General features: G+C 35.8%; 2 protein-coding genes across 2 annotated transcripts; one reads left to right on the forward strand and one right to left on the reverse strand.

Annotated features, from left to right (window-relative positions):
- Positions 1 to 361: 361 nt before the first annotated feature.
- Positions 362 to 13,678, forward strand: LOC134851349 (stabilizer of axonemal microtubules 3-like). The gene is made up of 7 exons (XM_063867394.1): positions 362 to 478; positions 1,499 to 1,608; positions 4,190 to 4,375; positions 6,591 to 6,761; positions 8,038 to 8,258; positions 8,397 to 8,513; positions 13,160 to 13,678. The coding sequence occupies exons 2-7, from the start codon at positions 1,513 to 1,515 to the stop codon at positions 13,350 to 13,352; spliced, it is 984 nt and encodes a 327-aa protein (XP_063723464.1). The 5' UTR covers positions 362 to 478; positions 1,499 to 1,512; the 3' UTR covers positions 13,353 to 13,678.
- Positions 13,679 to 19,274: 5,596 nt separating this feature from the next.
- LOC134851357 (HEAT repeat-containing protein 4-like) lies at positions 19,275 to 22,843 on the reverse strand. The gene has a single exon (XM_063867407.1). The coding sequence runs from the start codon at positions 22,570 to 22,572 to the stop codon at positions 19,309 to 19,311; it is 3,264 nt and encodes a 1,087-aa protein (XP_063723477.1). The 5' UTR covers positions 22,573 to 22,843; the 3' UTR covers positions 19,275 to 19,308.
- Positions 22,844 to 23,044: the final 201 nt, after the last annotated feature.

Here is a 23,044-nt window from a genome sequence, read left to right on the forward strand (position 1 = left end):
ACAGGCAGCCTAATTAGGCCATGACATACATATTTGGTCTTCATAATTTACCTTGTAAAACCACTCGTTAGACCATAAAATTCATGTTTAAATGAGGTGGGGGGGGGGGAAAGAAAAAGAGCCCTGTTTGCTTTTGAATACTGTTTGCGTCAAAAAATGACTTCTCGTTGCTGTTTTCAAAAATTTTTCTACGGACAATACTTTTACTTGCAGAAAATTCGCAGGTTGGGGAAAGACAAAAATAGCCAAACATTTTTCTCTCAGAAAAAAAACGGTACACTTTCATGCTGAGAGCACATCTGTAAAATCTGATATTATTGAAAGCAGCATTACGTTATTTTTCAACGTTGATTATGTACACACCATTTAAACACAATTACAAAATCTCAACCTTTTATGCATGTAAAAAAGCTCACGTGCGTTTGAAGATATATTTTTCATTTTATTTTTCGTTTCGTGTATTTTTGTCAGCAATCAGGTAAATATATTAATTTTTTTATGTTTTTCAAATTTCTGGTAATTCCACAATTTTGTGGTATTCCCATTCACAGTAGAAAAGTTAATTTTCTGCTAAATTATTTACACCAGCTCATGCGCAAAAATGGTTAAGAAAATTTAAAGTTCTTTTCCTAACTCCCCGCCCCTACCTTTCATTTTCAATTATGAAAACTTACTCTAGCATTGTCATAACGTAACGGGATATGGCAAGGTGAACAAATTAAACTACTGTGATCATATAACTTGTAAAACAACTATAAAAAGTAGAAATTATTTTGATTGGTGGACAACAAATAGAAAAGGGCCAAGATTAATTGTAATTTGTATTTTTCTGGCTCTTTTCCAGTCCCCCCCCCCCTGGTTTTTGCTGAAATTCAATGTTTGAAAGTCTATTTAAAATAATTTTTCATGCTATAAACTGCATTTAAACATGTCAGCGTGAACAGGCGAACAAATTCTTACAACGTTTCCTACATGCAAAATGCCGTGAAAACAACTTTTGAACAGCCGAATTTGTAATTTTACGAGAAGAGGGGGGGGGGGGGGGTGGTAAACTGGAAACGAGCCCTTTTTCTAGCCAGCAGTAATTGTTGCAACTAAGAAAGCAAGAAAGAAAAAAAGAAAGAAAGAAAGAAAGAACGTGTTTCTCCAATAATAATTTTGTCGCAACGTATGTATAATATAACAAACTTGGAGAGTACAGACAACGAGATCTTCGGATCCACCGGCTCTTTTCCAGCTTCCCCCCCTTTCAAAATAACGAGTTTTATGTTGGTTTTACGTGTTATTACGGCTAAATGCGTGATGTTACGCTGTAAAGTATGAAGAACAAATCTGTTCAGAATTGTCGATTTGTTCACCACGCCAAATTTCATTGCATTGTGACAACGTTAAATAGACTTTTCAAAATTGAGTTTGAAAGGGGGGGAACTGGAAAAGAGCCGATCCACCAAGTGTCTGCCACTATAGGAAGATTATAAATGAAAAGTTTTGTTTTAAGAGACAGTAGAGAAGATGGCACCCGAGAGGAGATTCGACACTTGGCAGACTAGCAGTGGGCGGGGATTGGAGTACCGTCCTGGCGACTACTTCCCCGACCAGGGGTACAGGGTATGCACTTATCACTGTCACCGCCAGGGGCGGATTTAGGGGGGGGGGGGGGTTGGGGCGGACGCCTTCACTTCAGGGATTCGACCCTCTGCCGACCCAAAGGGTCCCCCCTTTGTACTATTTTGAGATATCCATTTGTGGTGACGGACCCTAAAAATTCTTTAACGGTGCCTTTGCGCCAATATATACTTACTTTGAGGGGGTGCACGCGCCAAAAAAACGCAATTTTGTTGGTCAAAAATTTCTTAAAAGTGCCGAAGAAAACTTTTTTGAAAGTCCAACCCCCAATCCCCCCCCCCCTCGAGAAAATCCTAGATCCGCACCTGGTCACCGCGATCAGTCAGTAATTAAGGGTATTCCCCATAATACCCCCTTACTCGTTGATTTTAACGTTATGGTGAAGGGGCAATATTATGCTGAGAAAGATTTTGTCAATGAACCAGTTTTTAATAACCTTTTCGGATTTTCAGCGTTCTCCCACCTCTTATGTAAAAAATTACTCGTTAATTTTTGGACTCTTTCCCAGTTATCTATTACATTTTTTGGCTCTTTTCCAGTTCCCCCCCCCCCCCTTTCAAATTCAATTTTGAAAAGCTTAATTAACGTTGTCATAATGCAATGAAATTTGGCGTGGTGAACAAATCGACAACTGTGAACAGATTTGTTCTTCATACTTTACAGCGTAACATCACGCATTTAGCCGTAATAACACGTAAAACAAAAATAAAACCGGTATTTTGAAAAAGGGGGGGGGGAAACTGGAAAAGAGCCCATTTTTTTCGGAATTCAATATATAAAAGTCTGTTTTAAAGGAAATTTTATAATAAAAACAGCATTAAAACGTGTAAACACGACCAGGTGAACCAATTTTAACATTACTTACATGCAAAATGCCGTTTGAACAGCTTTTATTTGTAATTTTTAGACTGGATTTTTTATATATCAATAGACCCTATCGAAAACTGGGCTCGTTTCCAGTGCCCCCAGCTCAACACTCACAACACTCGTCGATTTTTGTTTTAATGCAAATTACATGTTTTCAATTCTTATATTAATGGCGAAATGGCTTTTTCTCAAATTGAATTCAAAATCAGGTCCGAGTGTAAAACCGAATCAATTGGACAGCGAACGTTGAGTTTGAAATAAAAAACTCATACCGCAAACTATGTTGCCTTAAATTATGTTTTGTTAACCTTTGCTAACTTAAATTAATTGAACTTGAAACAAAGATATTTGGTTGTTATGCAAGTGACACAGACATTTCCGAATAAAAAAAAAGAAAAAAAACTAATTTGTAACCCCCCACTCCCAAGAAAAAAAAAATTAAGGATTAGTGTCTTTTTGGTGGGTGGTATCATTTGTGAACTGTACGATTGCGTATAAACTTAGTGATTTAGGCATAATCGACAATTTTTGTCTCCAAAATTTAAAAAAAATCAAGAAAAAACGAAAAAAAAAAATTTTCTATTTTTTTGCCCAATAAATTTAATATTTTTTACAGATTTTTTCCTTCTTCCTTATAAGTAACTTTCCATAGACTAAAACCAGGTTTTTTATCCTTTTAGTAAAATAAACTTAAAGGTTACTTATAATCTTGATAATCTCTAATCAGTTTTTTCGACACCTGGAATTTTATTTGGTAAATTATTAGTGTTTTTCGAATCACGACTGAAAAGACTTTAACATGATATATCACTGAACCATTTCCAATGATGTTTTGTGGTGACTTATTTTAGAGGAAAACAAAAAAAGAAAAGGAATGAGGTTGGCCGGTTACTGTTTAAGTAGCGCAGAATGTTCCGATCCGACCTTAGTCTTAAAAAATACGAAAAAGAAAAAAGTTTTTTTTTTCAAATTAGATTAGTTTTTTCTTTTGGTTTAGTAAATAAATCTGAAGTAAAACTAGATTTTAGACATACTTAGAATCCACAGTAAAACAGGCAAATTGGACAACAGTTTTTTCTAGAAAAATGACAAGAAAACACTTTTTTTTAAAACATTGAACTTCTTCCAAATTTTTTTTGCCAAATTTTTTGAAATTTGGATCACCAAAAATGTGCTAAAATTTTTTCAAAAAACTTGAATCCTTTGCGTAAATTTAAGTTTTCAGGGCTAAAATTAAACAAAAATAAGATATCGTTAGCCTGCTCGTTTGCTTTATTTGCTCGAAATCGATCTAAAATTCAAAAATTAAAATTTTAAACCAGTTTATCTCAATACTGGGATACGTTTTTGGAAGTTTTTTAAGATTGTTTGAATCAAGGCTAAAAAATTCTCAATTTGGTAAATCAGACGAACAATTTCGATGATAATTTTTGGTACCTGATTTTGCGTGGAAAACCAAAATTAAGAAAAAAACTAAACACATCTGAATACAAAGTTCCTCTTCATTTTTAATGACCGAAACAAAAACTAAAAACTAAAATTCCTCTCAATTTTCATTAGTCGGAACATTGAATAATGCTTTCTTCAAACTAAGAAGCGTAACCCATACTACTTTTATTGCAAGTACAATAATTGCAAAAATAACCACCTCATAGATACGGGTAAGTACTCTAAAAAGAACTGTTTTTTTTTCCAGGAGACCCGTCCAGATCCTCTGCCTCCTTCACTGCACCGAGACCTGCCAGAGATGATCAACCCATACGAGACCACAACTGGGTCCACACATGACATGAAGCACGGGGGAGGGACCCTGGCCAACGAGAGGTACCAGAGGGCGGGAGCCAACTGGAACGTGCACTACGGAAAAGAACACATTAGACAGGTATGAAACTTTCATAGATTGAAAATAATCAACTAAAATGGATTTTTTTGATTTGACAAAAAATAAGACTTTAATCCAATTATAATCCATTATAATCAATTTTTTTTTATTCTTATAGAGACTGACAACCAAATACGGGTAGATGACTAAAATGGACAGAAAAAAAAACAAATGTGATTTTACTTCCAAATTTTTGTTGATTTTCCAAACTAACTTGACTTAACTTATGGCGATCGACCAAATCGCAGCTAGTTAGAAAAAGGGGTCTTTCTGAATGAGGTTAAGACTTTCCTATTCTGATTCAACAGACAAAGTTTCTTTCACTCGTAAATAAGTTTATTATTTCAAATATAGGAGACACACATCAAATATGAAATATGATAGTGATAGTGGTGGTGATGGTGATTTTCGCTTGGCTTATATACCGTACATTGTCATACTTTCAACATTCCATCTGTTGGTTCAACCAATCAGAAAGAGACAACATATGTCGTAATCTTTGCTTTTGGTGATATTTTATCAACTGAGCAAACAGATAACTTCAAGCTAGCATATGGTAAAAGGTTAAGAAAAGTGTTTCTGATTTCAATTCAGAACATGCAACCATCTTATATGGTGATTGTTAAACGGCGATGCCAGTTGATAAAAAAAATTTAAAGTCATAATAAATGATTTAAAAAACATCAAAAAATTTTAATTGAGTTTGCGTAAAGTTTTTTGTTTCTGATTTTGACAGTTTGCTCGTAAATTTTGGCTTGTAGTATAGCCGGTCGATGAAGGGCTGCTTATTTTGTAGTCGCTTTGTAGGATTGCGCCTTGTAGAAAAGGTGCATGTAGCGTAGAGCAGTTATTTGTACAGTTGCGATACGTTGCGGCCAAAATCACAGCTGGATTTTTTTTTAAAATATAACATCAAATTCATTTTTTCAAATTTGGTTTGGCAAATATACTTATCGGTGATACTGGACTCTAGTTGTAGAAGCATACTTTGTAGGGTGGCGGTGGCCAAATCACAGTTGGATATAAATGAATACAAAGTTAAGAAAATAAAGGGACGGAAGTTAACAGATAATCTTGAAGCTAAAAGTTTCCTTCCACCTTGGTTTTTAGGCTCAAATATTTTTTGCTGAGATCCTTTTTTTACCCGGAGAGCTGTTATGGTTTTTTGCGTTTGGTTGATATAATTTAAGTAATTTATATAATTCTTTTGCACTTGATCCGAGTAGGAGTCAAGGATTGGAGTTTGCATTTGGGCGGTTATAAAGGCTGCTGGAACATAAATGTGTTGATGGGGGAGTTGTGGATTAACCAGACGGTAGGCACCGTTATCGTTTTGGTAAGGTTGATAGATTTCTATCTTAAATCGGTTAATAAAGGGAGAGAGTGCATATTTTAAACTGGTATCAAAGTTTGGCGGTTTCTGGGGTTGAGGTTTTGTTCCTTTTTGACTTGGATCGCGATTTTGTTTCAAGTTCTAGAGAATTTCCTGATTGGTGAGCTACTATAGTTTCAGAAGCTAGGTGTTCCCGAATTGACGAAGAAGGGAGAATTTTGAAAGGTCGGATAATAGCTGGTCTTTTTTGAATGCCATTAGAGTGTTTCACTTTTGGGATTGTAGAACTGGTATTCTATTGTGGCTAAGTAATCGGGTTGATTATTCAGGGAGGCTTTTCCATAGTGTCAATTAAAGACAAAAGGTTTTCGAAAACAAGCAAGTCTTCTTCAAGTGGAGTCTGAAGAAGATCAGCGGGTATATCCTAAAACGTAAAAGAAATTAGATGTGATAGTGATAGTGATAGTGATGGTGATGGTGATTTTCGCTTGGCTTATATACCGTACTTTTTCATATTTTCAACATTCCATCTGTTGGTTAAACCAATCAGTAAGAGACAACATATGTCGTAATGTTTGTTTTTGCTGATTTTTTATCAACCGAGCAAACACATAACTTCAAGCTAGCACATGGTAAAAGTTTAAGAATTGTGTTTTTGATTTCAATTCAGAAAATTGAATCAATAATGAAGTAAGTTTTTTTCATATTTTTCATACAAATCATTCATACGAAACATATTGAAACAATAATTTTCCCCATTTGCGGATCTCAGGTTGTCACTTTATTCTATAACAACATTATCTATTATGTATGGATGACCAAATTTCAAAATCAGTTTCTGAATTAATAAAGAATTCCAAAAAAAATGTGTTTCAACTTCAGCTGGAGGAGCGCCGGTGGCGTCCAGAGTTGACGATGAAGAACCAGTCGAGTGAGATGCGGGACAAGTACAGAGGCGACACAGGCACCAAAGACGTAGACTTCGAGGACACTACCAAAATAGGACCTCAGGGTTTCCTACTGGAGAACCACCACAAAGAAGGACCCTCAAAGGTAGGGCAAAAACCAAAGAACACAGGTCAAGTGTTTTTGTGTTTATAATTTCAGGTGGCTTATTGAGAGAGCAACTATTCTCAATAGGCAGTTATAACCAAGAGAATAATCAAAAGAATACATCTTCAGTGTTTTTTTTCTTCCGATTGAATTAGATGTAAGAACGTTGACTTCAAAATTTGTCTTCATTCAGTTCATTATTGATTCTAGACCAAATTTTGACTAACTTGTCAAAAAAGGAACGTAGAAAGGCGTAAAACTTCTAGATAATGACTTTTTGGTTTGACTTTAAATTTGAGCTCACTGTCAATTCTCAACCAAAATCCAACAACCATCACAGAGGCTTGGCAAAAAAAATTGCAAAACAACCATCACAGGGGCTTGGCAAAAAAAATTGCAAAACAACCATCACAGGGGTTTGGCAAAAAAAAACTGCAAAACAACCATCACAGGGGCTTGGCCAAAAAAATTGCAAAACAATCATCACAGGGGCTTGGCAAAAAAAAACTGCAAAACAACCATCACAGGGGCTTGGCAAAAAAAATTGCAAAACAACCATCACAGAGGCTTGGAAAAAAATGCAAAACAACCATCACAGGGGCTTGGAAAAAAAACTGCAAAACAACCATCACATGGGCTTGGAAAAAAAAATGCAAAACAACCATCACAGGGGCGGCTTGGCAAAAAAAATTGCAAAACAACCATTACAGGGGCTTGGCAAAAAAATTGCAAAACAACCATCACAGGGGCTTGGCAAAAAAATTGCAAAACAAAATTGCAAAACAATTGTTGGAAACGGGCCAGAAAAAAAATCAAAATTTTATACGTTCATTGGCCGCAGCCGATCCTAGCAGTTCGATTTATTTGACTTTTGCTTGGAAGGGCTTGCTTGGCTGTCCGGATTTGCTCAGCCCTGCTGAAGTCACGCTCCCTCTGCGGGGTTTGTAGGTGAAAGGTGTGAACTCTTTTGAAAGTCAGGCCCGGGCCCTGCCTGGCTCGTTGCTGATCCAGCCCGGGCCCGGTTCCTGATCGGAACTTAGCCAAATTTAATCGAACACGGTTAAGTCTTATCTCAACTTGGCCTAATGTTTAAACCGCACTCGATGATAAATGCTCATCTCTTGCGCTACCACATTATTTGAATTTAAGTTTCATAAGAACTAGTAGTGATTTATCATTTTTAGAGAAATTATGAAATATATGTCTTAACTATTTTTATTTCAAAGGACAATTTATAACCAAAAAAAGTCATTTTTAGTTTCATTGTTTGTTTTAGACTGGTCAGGCATCGTCGACAAATCCAGAGCTATCGGGTCAGCCGTTCTACGTGAAGGACCAAGGGATGTTGCGGGAACTAGATCCCTACATGAGCACAACGTACAAAGACCACAGGGCCTGGGACGACATGGAGCTCACTCGGTACCCGAAGAAAGACCAGGCAACTTTCTGGGCATGCGAGGAGTACCCCAAGGCGTGGGGACACGGACCCCAGTCTAAGTAAATAGAAAAAGGGTGTTTTGTTCAGATTCAAAAAATTTCTTTATTTACAATTGTTTTGAATCTAATATAAAAATAACAACACTGAAGCAATGAAAAACTTAAAAACTAGGAAAATTTCAAACTCTGTATGTTTAGTCCTCTACCAAAACAGACAGTTCCGAGGGAGAGACCTCCGATGAGAGACGCCACCTTCTTCAAGTCCCAAACCAGAATACCCTTCTGGCCCAAGAGCGCAAAGCCAGTACCTAACGGGTGAGCAAACTAATACAGCTTTTATATCCTTCTGGTTTTTTTTAAACAAAATGAACTAATGTGCTAACTAAACTAAGCATATGAAATAAACAAGACTGCTCGTACATCAGGGCAAAGCCCTGAATGTCCCGACTAACCCTTTACTCATATCGAATAATTTTTGGAAAAAAAATAATGAAAACCTATAAAATTTGGAAATTATCAAAGTGTGAAATGTTGAGTTGGATGAAAACAATACGATCGACCAGCTTGCCTCAATTCAATTTGGAACAATTTTGTTGAGCGTGATAATTAGCCACGCATAGATAATTCGCGTTACGCTCTCAGCAATATGAATAAATTCTTCAAAGCGCGCAAATTTAGTCCAGAACATTGCCAATTTGGCAATTTTCAAACCCCCAGAATTTTATGAAAAATAATTGGAGGTGAAGTATCTTTTTAAATTTGAACTGAAGAAATTGATATCTTCAATGAGGCATAAAAAATTTTTGTTGAAAACTATTTTTTCGATCGGCGAAAACCGTCTGAATAAAAAAAAAACCACACCGAGCAAAAATGTTCTGTTTTCTTCGAAAGTCGGAACAACAAGACTGATCGTATTGGGGCGTAGCCATGATTTTTGACTGCCTTTTAAGGTCTATTGAGTAAGATTCGCTGTAAAAAAATGATAACATGTTCAAAAAAGTGATGAAAAAACTTATCAAGTGATGAAAAAAATGAAGCTTAGACTTATTTGAAACCAACCCCCAACACGTTATCTACACTACAAAGTCATATATTTTGCATAACGAAAAGCGTTAAAAAGACAAAATAGCATGCCTATAAATTGAAACATTTGCTAGGACAAATTAAATCTCCACTTAATAGCACGAAATATATCGCGAGTTAATTGCCCCAAATTTGCACACTTGAAATATTTTTCTAACTTGAGCTCACAATAACAATACCTTTTGAAAGATAAAAAACAATCTGTCAAAAATGGTTAGTTAAAACGTCGAAATTTGTCTGAAGAAAAAAAACCATCTCAAATACAAATATTCCGTTACTTTCGTTACAAAAGTCGGAAAGTTCCTTCAACCAATTTGGAACAATTTCTAAAACGAATTAAATCTCCGCTTACGCGTTAATAGCGCGAAATATATCGCGCAATAATTGTCTCAAATTAGTCAAAATTGCAATTTTAAAACGACCATAACTTAAGAAAAAATATCACAGATAAAATATCGTTTCAAGTTCAAGCTCATGACAACAAAACGGTTTCAAGGCCATAAAAAAAATCCTTCAAAAATGACTAGTTAAAAATTCGGAATTTGTCTGAAGAAGAAAATACCCACCCCGAGCACAAATAATCCGTTACTGTCATTACGAGAGTCGGAGCAATAAGAAAGTAGTTCAAGCTCATGACAACAATACCTTTTCAATGCCGTGAAAAAATTCCATCAAAATTGGCTAGTTGAAAATTCGAAATTGGTCTGAAGGAAAAAATACCCACACCAAGCACAAATATTCCGTTACTTTCGTTGCGAAAATCGGAGCAATGAGAAAGTAAAAAAGAGAGCTCAATTAAAATGTGTGTTATATTTAATTTACAGCGATAACATTGATTTCGCTCACTCTGATGGAGATCGCTAGCAAATGTTAAGGTCGTGGACGACCTGTTGGAAACAGTAATTGAATAAACAAAATAAACAATCGCAATCTTCTATGCTAATCTCTTCGACACTTGTCATCAAAATTGATTTTTCCAAACAAAAATTCAATAAAGCGTCTATATTCTTCTTTTGTTATTTACCTATAATTTTCCTTGACACTTTTCATCCAAAATTGTTTTTTTTTTAGATTAAAAAGTCAATAGTTGAATGCTCATTTGACCGAACTTACTAACCGATGATTTTTCTTTCGTTGGCACCTTTAACAGGCCGGTAGCTAAGGGTGACTACTCAAAGCAGTGATATGACACGACTAGTGTAACTATATCTGCATATCATATTTCTTGATCCATGACGTATTCGAATTTATTATTTCTTTATTTTAAAAATTTTAGACATTGAATCGGTAGAATAAACGAATAGACTAAAACGCTAGCTGTGATTTTCTTTGACCGCAATCATTGATCGCAATTTAAGAGGAACTTAGCATAGCTGTAAGGCATTCACCTTGAAATCATCCGATCGTGTTTTCGATCCCATTCCTTGGCAATGATAGTTGGTGAGGATGAGCTCTAACTTGACCTCTAGCTTCATACTTACCATAGCTTGACCAATTAGTTAGGACCATAGTACCACCTGAAAGTTCTAGATGCAAAGAAAACGGCCTTGAGTCGCAAACATAGAGCTTCGCTCAACAAAATAACGCAGTCTTGGATGAAGGGAGGTAATAAAAGTGGACTGTTAAGCTCCTCTGCGATTTGCAGGAGCCATATTATTATGTATATATTCTTGAGTTAGTTCCAGGAAAAAATTATACCGGTTGAACGCATGGTCAATGAAGCTAGTCATAATTGAGACTACTCTAAAAATCTTTGAACTTGATTTATTTCCCATGACATTTTTTTTGGAACTATGAAAAAGCATCTTTATGCAATGAGCCATAGGGTAATCCAAACTACCTACAGAGTTAAAGACTCCAAGAAGCTTTCAAGTCTGGTTATAAAAGAAGCTCAAATGGATTTTGGGTCAACTAAGCAGGAAATCTGCATTGATTTTGGATACATCAGCCAGATGACCCGGGGCTCAATGCATAAATTCGTTCTATCTCTGAATTCCAGAGCCGCAATTTTTTAATTCGATTTTTTTGCTACCAGGCTATCCTTTTTCAATTAGCAATCGCTCCTGAAATAGACCCTGTATGGAAAGATGTTTCCAGTCGAATAATGGATTTTGCATATTTCAAAAAGACTTATGAGAAGTAAAACAAATTGAGTTTACACTTTGAAATGGATGAAAAATGGCGTACCAACGCACTGTTTAAGAAGAAAAATTACCGTGTAGAGTTGCATGAATAATCAGAACAGAGTGGAAAAGCCATTTAGACTTTCTGTAGCAGCAGCCATAGCCATGCAATTCAGGGAAGTTATATAGGTATTCTTATACATAAGTCTACCCTTCTCGATTCTGATCAGACTCAACTCCCTAAAAATTGTCGCAGCCGTCCCGTTGCTGGGATAATCAGATTTCCAAAAACAGGGGAATATACCGCCCGCATTATTATACTTATCTATGTTGATAATGACAAAATACACAGACCAAGTCACATATATATCCAACTTCAATCTCCTAGTTCAGTCAATTTTTTATGAAGAATTGACATCTATTTATTAGATTTTCCTATAACTCGGAAGACTAATAAATTTTTTACTCTGAACTTCTTTTTAAGTTTTATGTTTTGTTTTCCTATTTCGTTTTGATTATTTATTCTTCTTTAAAATGTCCGAGTTTGATTAATTTACTTGAAGCTATGGCTGACATGGAATCAATACCTGTGACAACCCAACAACAAATTACTCAGGCCGCTGAGAAATTTTTCCTAGAGTAAAAACAACATGATCAAATCAGCGAAACTTGGATATTTAAAAGCAAAAACTAACACTAACCCGAACTTTTTCGCAAAAAAGGTTCTCTGTTATAATTGGAAAAGCTCGGATTATTAATTTGGTAAAGTTTGGTAAAAAGATAATTCTTAAAATGTTTTCTAAAAACTTTACCTACCCCCGCCTTCTGAAAACTTCATAACTGCCCTGATGACAAAAAAAAATTTTTTTTCACGCATCAAAAAATACATTGCGCTTAACTTAAAATTTGATTTTCAGACGTCGGCCAAATTCCATAACTTGAGTAAGAGTTTCGATTCAGCATTTGAGTAGGAGTTTCGATGTCAATTTGTTTTTTTTTTGCTGTCAGATAGTCAGCAATAATTTTATGGCTCTTGCTTAAAAAGTTTTAAGCATTCTTTTAATGTCTCTCACGCCAAAAGTGTAAAGCCATTCATCAAGAAAGCAGGCAAATTTTTGCATCATAACTTAATACCCTTGAAATTTCAGAAAGCTTGTTTTCAGCAGAAGACTTTATTAGCGGTTTTACTATCCAATTGATTATAAAAAGACCAATTCACCTTTATTTTAAACACTTAATTTTAAAGTAAAAGAGTTTCGCTGATGTCAGAATCAGTCTGGAACTGTTCAAGTTTTTCCGAGAGATCCTCAAGTTCCTATTCGTTCCCGACGATCAGGACTCGCTTCGAGGAATCCTTCTGAAAGTGTTCGTTGTGCTAATAATCTTGCCTGTCTTTGCCACTTACGAGTTCTTCCGAAGCACCAAAATTAGCCGCCATCCTTCAGACTTCTTGGTACAAGAAATCAAATCATCGAGCAGATATAAATTGTTATTTACTATCGGACCAAGAAAAGTCTAATCTGTTTATTATTTTTTAACAGCTCATTGATTATATAGATAACCTAAATAATTAACTAATTACGTTTGTTTCTGATAAAAAAAGATAGTTGTATGTTCAACTTTAAATCGTTTGAAAGTTAAGTTGAGTACGTATTCACCTGATTGTAATACTTGGAAGCACGTCCAAACTGTAGATTTGAAACCGGACTCTATTTTTGTCTACTGTGTGACTTTTTGTTTGTTTGTTTTGTTCAGATCGTACAAATCGGAGACTCAGAGCCAGTTCGTGACGCCCTTGGAGGAGAGGATGAGGGATGCCACCATCTGTCCAGTTGAGACTCCCTACACCTTCCACGAACCCCCTCCCGAGGACCTTAACCTGCCACAACATTACGACACCAGTTACAAGTTCTATGGGAGCGAGGAAAAAGTACAGGTCACCACCTAGTCGAAAGAGAAGAAGTAACTAATACTAGAAGAGCGAATCAAAAAAACTTTATGCGTAACACCAGAAATTATCTCGCGGACCACCCAAAATTTAGTTGCAGAACACCCAGAATTTACTTGCAGAACACCAAAAAGTCTATTTGCTTGCAGTCATGGTAAAATCATTAAAGAAGAAGTTTCGTGAGAATATAAGCATTCTCTTGTTTTGCTCCAGCTGGAGTTCAAAGCTTATATAATAGTGCTATGAAATGAATATTTTATTGAGATTTTGATGAGTTAAAATTAAAATTTAATCAAAATCCACAAAATGAGATTTAATTCGTGCAAGTTTTCGATAAATTGAAGAAGGAATAATTGCCCTGCAAATACGACAAATGGAAAAATTACGACCAAGTTCATAACAAAAAAACACAAAATTGAAGTATTGGATTTAAAATCATTTAGTTGCTTGTTTTGTTTCGACTCAGGGGCGGATCTAGGATTTTCTCGAGGGGGAGGGATTTTCAAAAAGAAATCGAAAATTTTGACGACCTTTTTTTTTAGGTCGACCAAATTGATTTTTTGAGCTCTCCCAAAGCACTGTTTTGCCCCTATTTAGGCAAAATTTCTGCGCCGCATGCAAATTTTGAAAAAAAAAACAGTCAAAAAAGGCGTTTTTAGGCACTTTTTGGAAAATTTTGACCAAAAAACTGCGTTTTTTCGGCGCGCGCTCCACCCTCAAAATTAGTAAATATTGGCGCCAAAGGCGCCTTTAGAAAAATTTTAGGGTCGGTCGGCCAAATGTGGATTTCTTAAAAAGTACCAAAGGGGGGACCCTTTGGGTCGGCAGGGCGTTGAATCCCTGAAGAGGAAGCATCCGCCCCCCCCCCCCCCCTAAATCCGCCCTTGTTTCGACTGCAAAGTATTAGGGTGTCTGAGTTTTTGAGCACTTTTAATACTGATTTGTTTAGTATTTTAATGTTTTTTCAAGGTCGAGAAAAACTGGTTCGAATTTTTTGATTTTAAGACGAACTTAAAATGAAAAATCCCTCCTTATCAAGGATTGTCTCAGTAATCAAATGAAACTTGACCAAGTTTTACAATATTCAAAACTATTGAAAATGAAGAAGTTTCTATCAAGGAAATATATCATTTAGGGAAACTCAAATCAAAGTCAAAGGCTAGCGATAAATTACTTGGTAAAATGAAAAAATACTAAGAACAGCGGAATGCCTTCGAAGCAACTAGTGACAGCCAGAGCGGAAACATTTTGATCATTGCAAAAATTATTGACAGTTGGTTTGCGTACAAAAAGTTGTCAGACACCAAGAAGCACTCACAGAAACAGCGCACCTAACCCAACCAAAAACACTATGAACTGAAAGTTCTAGCAGCGGTTTGAAATAATCTTATTAGGAGGTGCATATTAGTTGCCTAAATTTTGTTTTTTTTTTTAAATTTAGCACTTGATGTCATATGAGCTGACAGGGAAAATCCTGAACTTTTTCATCTGAAAAAAAAATTGAAACGTTACCCCTGCACACTCAAGCTTGATAAAGCTTAGCATTCAACGGATTTATTACTTGTTTTGACAGGGAAATTATCTCAGGACACAGGCAAATTTGGGATACGAAAAAATGTACAAGTTCGAAAAGATGATGTGTTTCAAACGAAAAAAAGAAAAAATGATTAAAATCTTTCAGAAAAAATGTGCGCTAAAAACCCAAAAAAATCTAATTAAATACTTTTAAAAAATAAAGAAAATTCATAAACATAAAAAAGGTTCGGGTTGAAAATTTCAAAGTAAGGCTAAAATTATTTCCTGGAACAAAGCAACCAGCATGTTTTACAGAAAAAAGAGGATACGAAAAGGCCCTATTGGTTGCTGCTATAAATTAAGACAGCTCGGTCAATAGACGACCGTTTCAGGAACACAAAATACAAACATTCTTTTTGTCCAAAAATTGTCAGCAAGAAAGATTCAAAGACATCGCAGCCAAGTCAAATTTGCAAAATAGAAATTTCTGGATATTTAGGAATTTTTTTCAACTTTTATTTGACACTTTGAAACAAGACGCTGTTCCATCATCTTGAATCAATTTCAACCGAACCTGCTCAAACTAAAGCTCACCAAATTACCCAAAATAACTTCACTCATTTTTAGTATTAAAAACAAATGATCTAGAAACTATGCATCTAAAAAAAAGAAAATTAACTGCAAAAAAAAATGTTTCAATTTTAACCGAAAGTTTCCGAGAATACAAAAATAAGGAAGCGAAAAACTAACTATCTCTACCCTCTTGCAAACAACGAAAACAATTTTTTATTAATTTGCTGAATTTGTTTGTTAAATCATTTAAGAGCTCTTTTTCTTTTCCCCCCACCTGCGAATTTTGTTAATTAAAATTACAAATCACATTGTCCGATTGTTACGAAAATTGATTTGCAGACTATTTAGACCATGACAAACATCTTTGGTCCTCAAAATCAACCTTGTAAAACCACTCGTTACACTATAAATTTGATGTTCGTGTGAGGCAGGGTGAAAGGAAAAAGAGCCAATTTAAGCAAAGGGGATATTAAAGCCGGTAATTTGTCAAAAAAACTTTTCATAAAATCTACATCCTAATGTCGGATGAAACTGAAATTCATGTTATTCAACGTTCTAACCTTAAGAAGAACATTCAAATACGCAATGAAAAAAATTGAACAAAATAGAAATAAGCTGTCAACAATCAAACCGAAAACAACAAAGTCGAAAAATTATAGATTCACAAAGATACTTCATTAAAAAATTTCAAATGAAAATATCAGACAAACACTCTTAAGGGATTAATAGACCACTGAGCAAAAAAGGACGCATATATTGCATGAATATGACGTGTGCGTGTATATGATGCATGCATATGACGTATGCAGTCAACATTTCATTCAAAAAATTGGATATAATACCAAAGAAAGTTAATCAAAAAAGCCAACCTCTTCCAGCGCCAAAATTTTACCAAAATTTATCAACTCTCAACAGGCTCCCAAAACGGATACCTAAAACACAGTTACTACACACTACACTATTCATGGTGTAATTGAAAAAATATCAAAAAAAAAATTGATTTTGTTAACATACTTTTTCTTTTCAATTTATCAATTATTTAGCTCAATCGAGCATTAATTATTTATTATACGTACTTATATGACTAGCAAAAGTCTGTAATATTTTATTAAAACACGCGTGTTCAGTATCGATGCAATATTTGTATCGGTGCAATATATTGAAAACTAGGGCAATAATGGAAAAAACACTATTGCAATATTTGAAGAACTAGTACAATGTTTGAAACAATAGTGCAGTATTTAAGTACTGCACTGGTGGTTCAAATATTGCACTATTTTTTCCAATATGAAATTGAAACACAGTGCAATATTTTTCATAAATCAATCAAGCAAAACAATCTTGAAATTTTTATCCCTGCATTTACAAAATGCTTATAATTTTTATCCTACAAAAACATATACAATTTTTCAGAACTTTGTCTCAGTATGAGCACTTTTGTGTGATCTTCTAAAAAAAGCTGATGATAGTTGAACTTGGCCATTTGACAAAAACCCCATTTTTCCCCTAGATCCATTTTTTTTACCAAACTTCCACCACGTAGCGCTACAAACAACAAACACATGTAAAATCAATTCACCTATGATATTGAAGATTTCCTCGATATGGAAAAATAATTTCAGATAATTTTGAGAAGTATTTTTTTCAGGTGAAGAAATTGGTTTTCCGAACTGTTCCAACTCATTTGAACATTTGCTTAGCTTCCAAAAACGGGATGGAGGTTTCCCCATTTTCTGCCTTCAAATGATTGCCGCCATATACCGAAAACGCTAGTAGAAAACCGACTTTATCTATTCCACCTCGCTACCTCTGATGTGATTCAGTTTTACTATTCAGGGTTGAGAAATCTCACAGATAATTAGCATTTATAGATTATTTGAATTTAATGATTCATGACTCATTTCGAACTATGAACAAAAACTATAAGTTTTTGTATATGTCTGGATTTTTTCTTATTTTACAGGTTGAATTTTGTGGCTTGAGTTTTTCGCCAGAATAAAATAGATCTTTTTTTTCGATTTTGTCTCATTTGTGTTTAATTGAGCACACAAGTGATATGAAAATACTTCCCTGAAATTTGGTTTTTTATGCATTTTTTGCAGCATGGTACAGAAATGCTCATCACACAATTGCCAGGTATTGAAATTGAATCATAAGAATTTTTTCCATCCACTCGGTGTATGGAATTGTATGATAAAAATATTTCTTGCATCATTTTGTATAATAACATTTTTCTGCATATAAATCAACCTGGGTTGCTTGCTCATTACTCAAAATGTCATGAAATTCAAATGAAGGAGAAGAAAAGAGCCTAGGTACAGCAATTCATCCCAAGGTACGAAAAAAGCAATTGTTTATGCGACGGGAAAATTGCGACATATTTTTCAAAAAAAAAACAGAATAAAAAATACACAATTGCGACAAGATGCCAACAGCTTGCAAAATTGAACCTAATTTGAGTTCAAAAAAACCAAGTTTTTTTGGTCGAAAACGTGGAAACTCGATGAAATTATTGAAAATGAAAATTGAGAGGAAATAAAAAGCTACGTTAAAACCAACCATATGGAAATCATTGAAAAATATGTAAAACTGGCTTGAACTTTTGCTTGCAATTGATTTTGCAAGTAGCAAATGTGTTAACAAGTTGTAGGAGCAAATTTATTGCATGATCGATTTTAATGATCAAACGAAATAATGACTTTTCGCAAGGAAGATGAAAATTTTATAACAGTAACAAATATTTTGAAAATTTCGGCAGCTATTTACAGATTAGCAAGCTTTATTTGGTGATAGCGTCTGCAGATGGTAATATAATTAGATCAAGAGCAGCCAGTTGCGGTGCAAAGACCTAACAAAATGTTTACAACCTTTTTTTTCAATTTCTGTCCATAGTGACGCAAGGAAGTACAGAAAAATTTAAAACGGCAGTAAATTAGGAACACCCAAAAACATTTGCCGTAGATAAATGAATAGCATGATAAGAAATAATCAAAAAATATCTAAGTTTTTAAATTTTTTTCCATGGAAGCACTACTTAAAGTGCCTCAATTTGTTTACCGGGAACAAAAAGTAAATTTTCCACGGCCTAAATAAAAGTGTTTCCTAATTCAACTCTTGGCTCGCTTTGCATGCTACTGAAAAAAATGTGTTTTTTAAAATTCATCTGAACCAAGACTGAAAAGTGAAAGGGCTTTACTATGGTATATTGCTCAGTCTATTCTGATTATTGTTTGCAGTACATGCTTTCGTGTGGAAAAAAGTAAAAGCAGATAAAAAGTAAACACAAACTAAAACGCACCCAAAAACAATTTCCTCCCCATTTTCAGTGGTGGGAACAGTTATACTATCTACTATCTGATACTGGGTGAATGACAAGAAAAGGGGTCTGATCTAGACAGCGAACTTGATAGCAAACAAAACAAACAAAATGAAGTCATTTTGGTGGGCACTTGAACGCAAAATGCGGTAAGCGAATAATTGTTTCATAGCTTGCTTGCTTTCAAAAGGAATGAAAATAAGACTGCTGTAAATAGTGATTCAATATTCGGCTAATAATTTTTATTAATTGCATGCCATGCCCCTGCGATTTTTGCGTTTTTGGCTCTCATAATTGCCTATTGCCTGTCTGGAGCAGACCCGTCTCCTTGTCAATTGCCTGATACTCAAACAAAAACTGTTCATATTATGAGCCTATAGTTAAGAATTGATAATGCTTTGAAATTACTGGAGGCTTCAGTTGAACAAATTTTTCCAGACTTGCCTTTTTACTATGATGGAACATCAAACTTTTAAAAGAAAGTTTCAGAAAACTTTGAATTAATTTAGGTAAAATAGAAGTAAGAAGAAAGGATTTTTTATAAATTTATTTTCATTCAGTTTTGGTATCTTTATCTTGTTGATCCTTGTTTGAACTTGCTCGAGACAGTGCTAGACTTCGAAAGAAATCTGGTTTTGGAGGACCATTGGAGGATGTGGTTCTGGACGGAGCTCCTTGAGATGTAGTCTTCCCACTTAGAGTGGCTTCTTCTCTGTATTTCAGGGATCCCGAATTAGACTGTGCATCTTGAAGTCTTAGTTTGAGTTCGTCATTATCCATGACGTCATCATCGTCTTCACCTGAATCGTAATCTGATTCGCTGACGACTGATTCCCTCTCGTCAGCTTCTTCTTCAACCAATTCTAGATCTTCGACATCCTCGTCAGGGCCTTTGTCAAGTTCGAATTCTCCTTGAATTTCAGTTTTATTTTGGCCATTTATTGAGGTTCCTGGGTTCAAAGCGGCGCCGAGACTCGAGCCCAAATCTTGGAAACTCTTGTCCTCTTTTGAACTCTGCTGACTTTTTTCAACTTCTTCGATCCCATCAGAACGAACTCCTTGAGCTCCGTCCTGACCCTTGAAGAGCATTTTATCATGGCATGTTTTAAGTTGGTCGTCTTCTTCTAAGACGGTTATCAATTTGATGATATTTTCTTTTGTCGATTGCTTTCGGATTTCCTCTTTCAGCGTTCGGATCATTTCAAGGTCACCCGAAGGGTCATCGCCAAGCCACTCAATCACAGCTTTCAGCTCATCGATCACATTTTGATCCTTCAAACTCAGAAGTCTTTCCTGGATGACGTTGATAACTTCGCCATTTCTGATGTTCAATTTAATGATGGCTCGAGCAGCCGAAATTACAACATTTATATCATTCGCCCACCGCACACACCATAAAATAATTGAGGCTAACTGAGCATTCGACTTACCGATATGCGCTAATGCATCTATGGCTGCAGATTTGACCTTGTCACTTGGGTCAAATTGAGCCGAATGCTCAAGAGTGCTGAGTATCCTTTTTTCTCTTAACATCAAGCCACTAGCTGTGTTGCAAGCTGCGACTCTTACGCTTATGTAGTCGTGCTTAAAACACTTCAGGAAATGCGGCAGCAGTTTTTCTGTCATTATCCCTAATTGACCGGTTCTAACAACAGCGTCTAGAATTGTATCTCGGTCAGTTTCTTTGTACAGTGACATTAGCTTGTTATGAACGTGGGTTCCGAGATGCAACTTACCAATAGCAACGGCCGCTTCGGAACGAACGTTTTGGTCAATGTCATGCCACATTAAGTGAACAAGTTTTCGGGTTATGTCTTTATTCGGCGGACCTCGCAAACTTGGTAGAATTTTACACGCCAGAAAGCGGTACTTCCAACTAGTACTGTTTAACTGTTCGCCTATTAGACAGTGTATAACTCGTGTGCTGTCGCTTAATTTAGCCAGAGAAGAAATGCATAGATCCATTTCGGATTTTTCAGACGCCTGAAGCATACACTCGATGAACACATTCGCGATCTTTGAATTAACATAACCGGAGTAAGTAAGCACCAACGCAGCGATTATTTTCTCTTCAAACGTGGCACTAACTTTGTGCAAATGATCGGCGACAATTTCGTGACTCTTTTCAGAACATTTATCTTGGATCATAAGCGTCAGAGCTGCGCCAAAGCGAACGTATCCTAGCTCATCACTAAGACAGTTTTCGACAAGTTCTAAAATGCTTTCAGGGAGGAATCCTTGATCTTCGCTTTCGATCACAAAACCGTCTCCATTGATTCCGGCGATTCCTGATACTTTTTCCAACCTGTACACACTTGCTTGAGCGCAGACTCCTAAAGCTTCCAGTCTAACTCGACTGTCCAAGCTTTTCAGTTTCTCGAAAATATCGCCGACGTCAGAATTATGCCACAGAGAACCAATTTTGTGAAGTTTCAGCCACCTTTGAACTATTAGTTTTCGATGCTGACCTTCATCATCCAAAGCTACTAACTGATCATCATTGTTGACAGGTTCTAGTTCAGTTTCATCGGCCGCTTTCATTTTCCTTTTGTCCAGTTTCGGTTGAGGTACTTCCTTCCAGCGCGGTTTTTTACCCTTAGTTTGACCAATTGGACTTGTTTCGACTTCAGGATAGATTTCTGTTTTCTTGACAGTATACGTATTTCCGGTATCCAAAAAGACTTCATCGCTAGTTTCAGTTAGAAACACTACTTTGGCACCGTCAACTATTTCGTTCACGTATTTGTGCTCACTTCTATTATGACTCATTAACTGTTTCGCCTTCTTTTTTCGGTTGATTGCGTTGCTCGTAGTTTCAGTGTGGCTAGAAGGTCGCTCTATCATTGCGGTTCGATTCTCGGTCTGGGCAACAATTCTTTTAACCTCTTCATTTTCGTCAGCAAAATTTTGTTTATAATAAAGAGATTTAAACTTCTTCGACAAATTTTCATTGATCGGGTCTCCGGATAAAGTGGTGGGAGTGCGTTTTACCTTAATTTGTTCCAAAAATTTTTGAGAAGTCGGTTCACCAGATACGCTTTCATCGTCCACCGTCAAATCTTCCTGCTCTTTAAATCCAACTTTACGCTCCTCCAAAAACTCTTTCAAGTGCTCTTTTTGCTTCGCAGAGTCGACATGATTCGTGACAATCCATCTAGCTGTGTTTTTGCTCACCCGCGTCAAAATGTATTCATCCCAAGTCATTGTTTTCTTCTTTTTTTCGATATCTTTGAAAATTTTGCTCTGAGTGGCAATATCTTTTTTAAATCCTGTGGATTTATCCAACTTTGAGAGTGGCGGCTTACCAGAAGTACTTCCTGATTGAAATAGACTTTCAGTACCAGGTTTTGGCTTTTCTTCGGAAACTTTTTCTAAAAATTTCACTTTTTGTTTCTTTGCTTCGTGTTTTTGACTTGATGTTATAGCATGGCAGTTTCCATGCGTTTTGACGTTCGCTTCAACGGAGTACATTCGGCCTTGCTCGACCGACGAATCGGTTTTCACGACCCGTTTTTCTTTCAATTCGGGAATTTGATTCGTTCGGTATAACTCGTCAAGCACAATTTTCTTTGCGAGGTCAAATGTTATCGCTTCCTTTCCGCGAGTTTTGACAACATCGAAATCAAAACTCATATCAAAACACGCTTGTTTGATATACTCGTCTCTGATTTTGTGACGGCCTTCGAATAAGTCGACAAACTTCGGCACTTTCTTCAGCATTTCCATAGTCTCTTCGACTGTTTTCAACTCGTCTTTCGTCGGCCCGACAGTCACCCGGGACGCCGTCGGATAAAAAGTCGGGACGGGCTGAGCCATTGCTTTGTTTTATGAGAATTATAATACCCAATCAGCGAAGCAAAATTACAATTTAAACATGCTAGCTAGCTGCTATGCTTGAATTTGAATTGACCAGTATTACGGTTGTTTTGAGGCTTGTTTAACAATGAAAATACGAAAATGTTTGAGAATTATAATACCCAATCAGCGAAGCAAAATTACAATTTAAACATGCTAGCTAGCTGCTATGCTTGAATTTGAATTGACCAGTATTACGGTTGTTTTGAGGCTTGTTTAACAATGAAAATACGAAAATGTTTGAGAGTTAAACCAAAAACGCTCGTGCAAAATAACGGCTCCGCAGCAAGATTGTATATTTTTAATGTGATTTGAAATTAATGTTTTCTAATTCCGCCTAAACTTACACATGCATGATATTTTTTGATGCTCATCAGTGTTTATTAAAGATTCGTATCCTGCTAAACGGGGAAAGGGGTTTTCTATTTTAACT

Source organism: Symsagittifera roscoffensis, chromosome 1 (genome assembly GCF_963678635.1).
Source record: "Symsagittifera roscoffensis chromosome 1, txSymRosc1.1, whole genome shotgun sequence".
NCBI lineage: Eukaryota > Metazoa > Xenacoelomorpha > Acoela > Convolutidae > Symsagittifera > Symsagittifera roscoffensis.

Excerpts from the sequence above, each read along its gene's own strand:
- LOC134851349 (XM_063867394.1), top strand. The coding sequence starts at position 1,513 with ATGGCACCCGAGAGGAGATTCGACACTTGGCAGACTAGCAGTGGGCGG. Across the intron at positions 6,762-8,037 it reads ACAAAGAAGGACCCTCAAAG|ACTGGTCAGGCATCGTCGAC; the intron begins GTAGGGCAAAAA and ends TGTTTGTTTTAG. Across the intron at positions 8,514-13,159 it reads GCAAAGCCAGTACCTAACGG|ATCGTACAAATCGGAGACTC; the intron begins GTGAGCAAACTA and ends TGTTTTGTTCAG.
- LOC134851357 (XM_063867407.1), bottom strand. The coding sequence starts at position 22,572 with ATGGCTCAGCCCGTCCCGACTTTTTATCCGACGGCGTCCCGGGTGACT.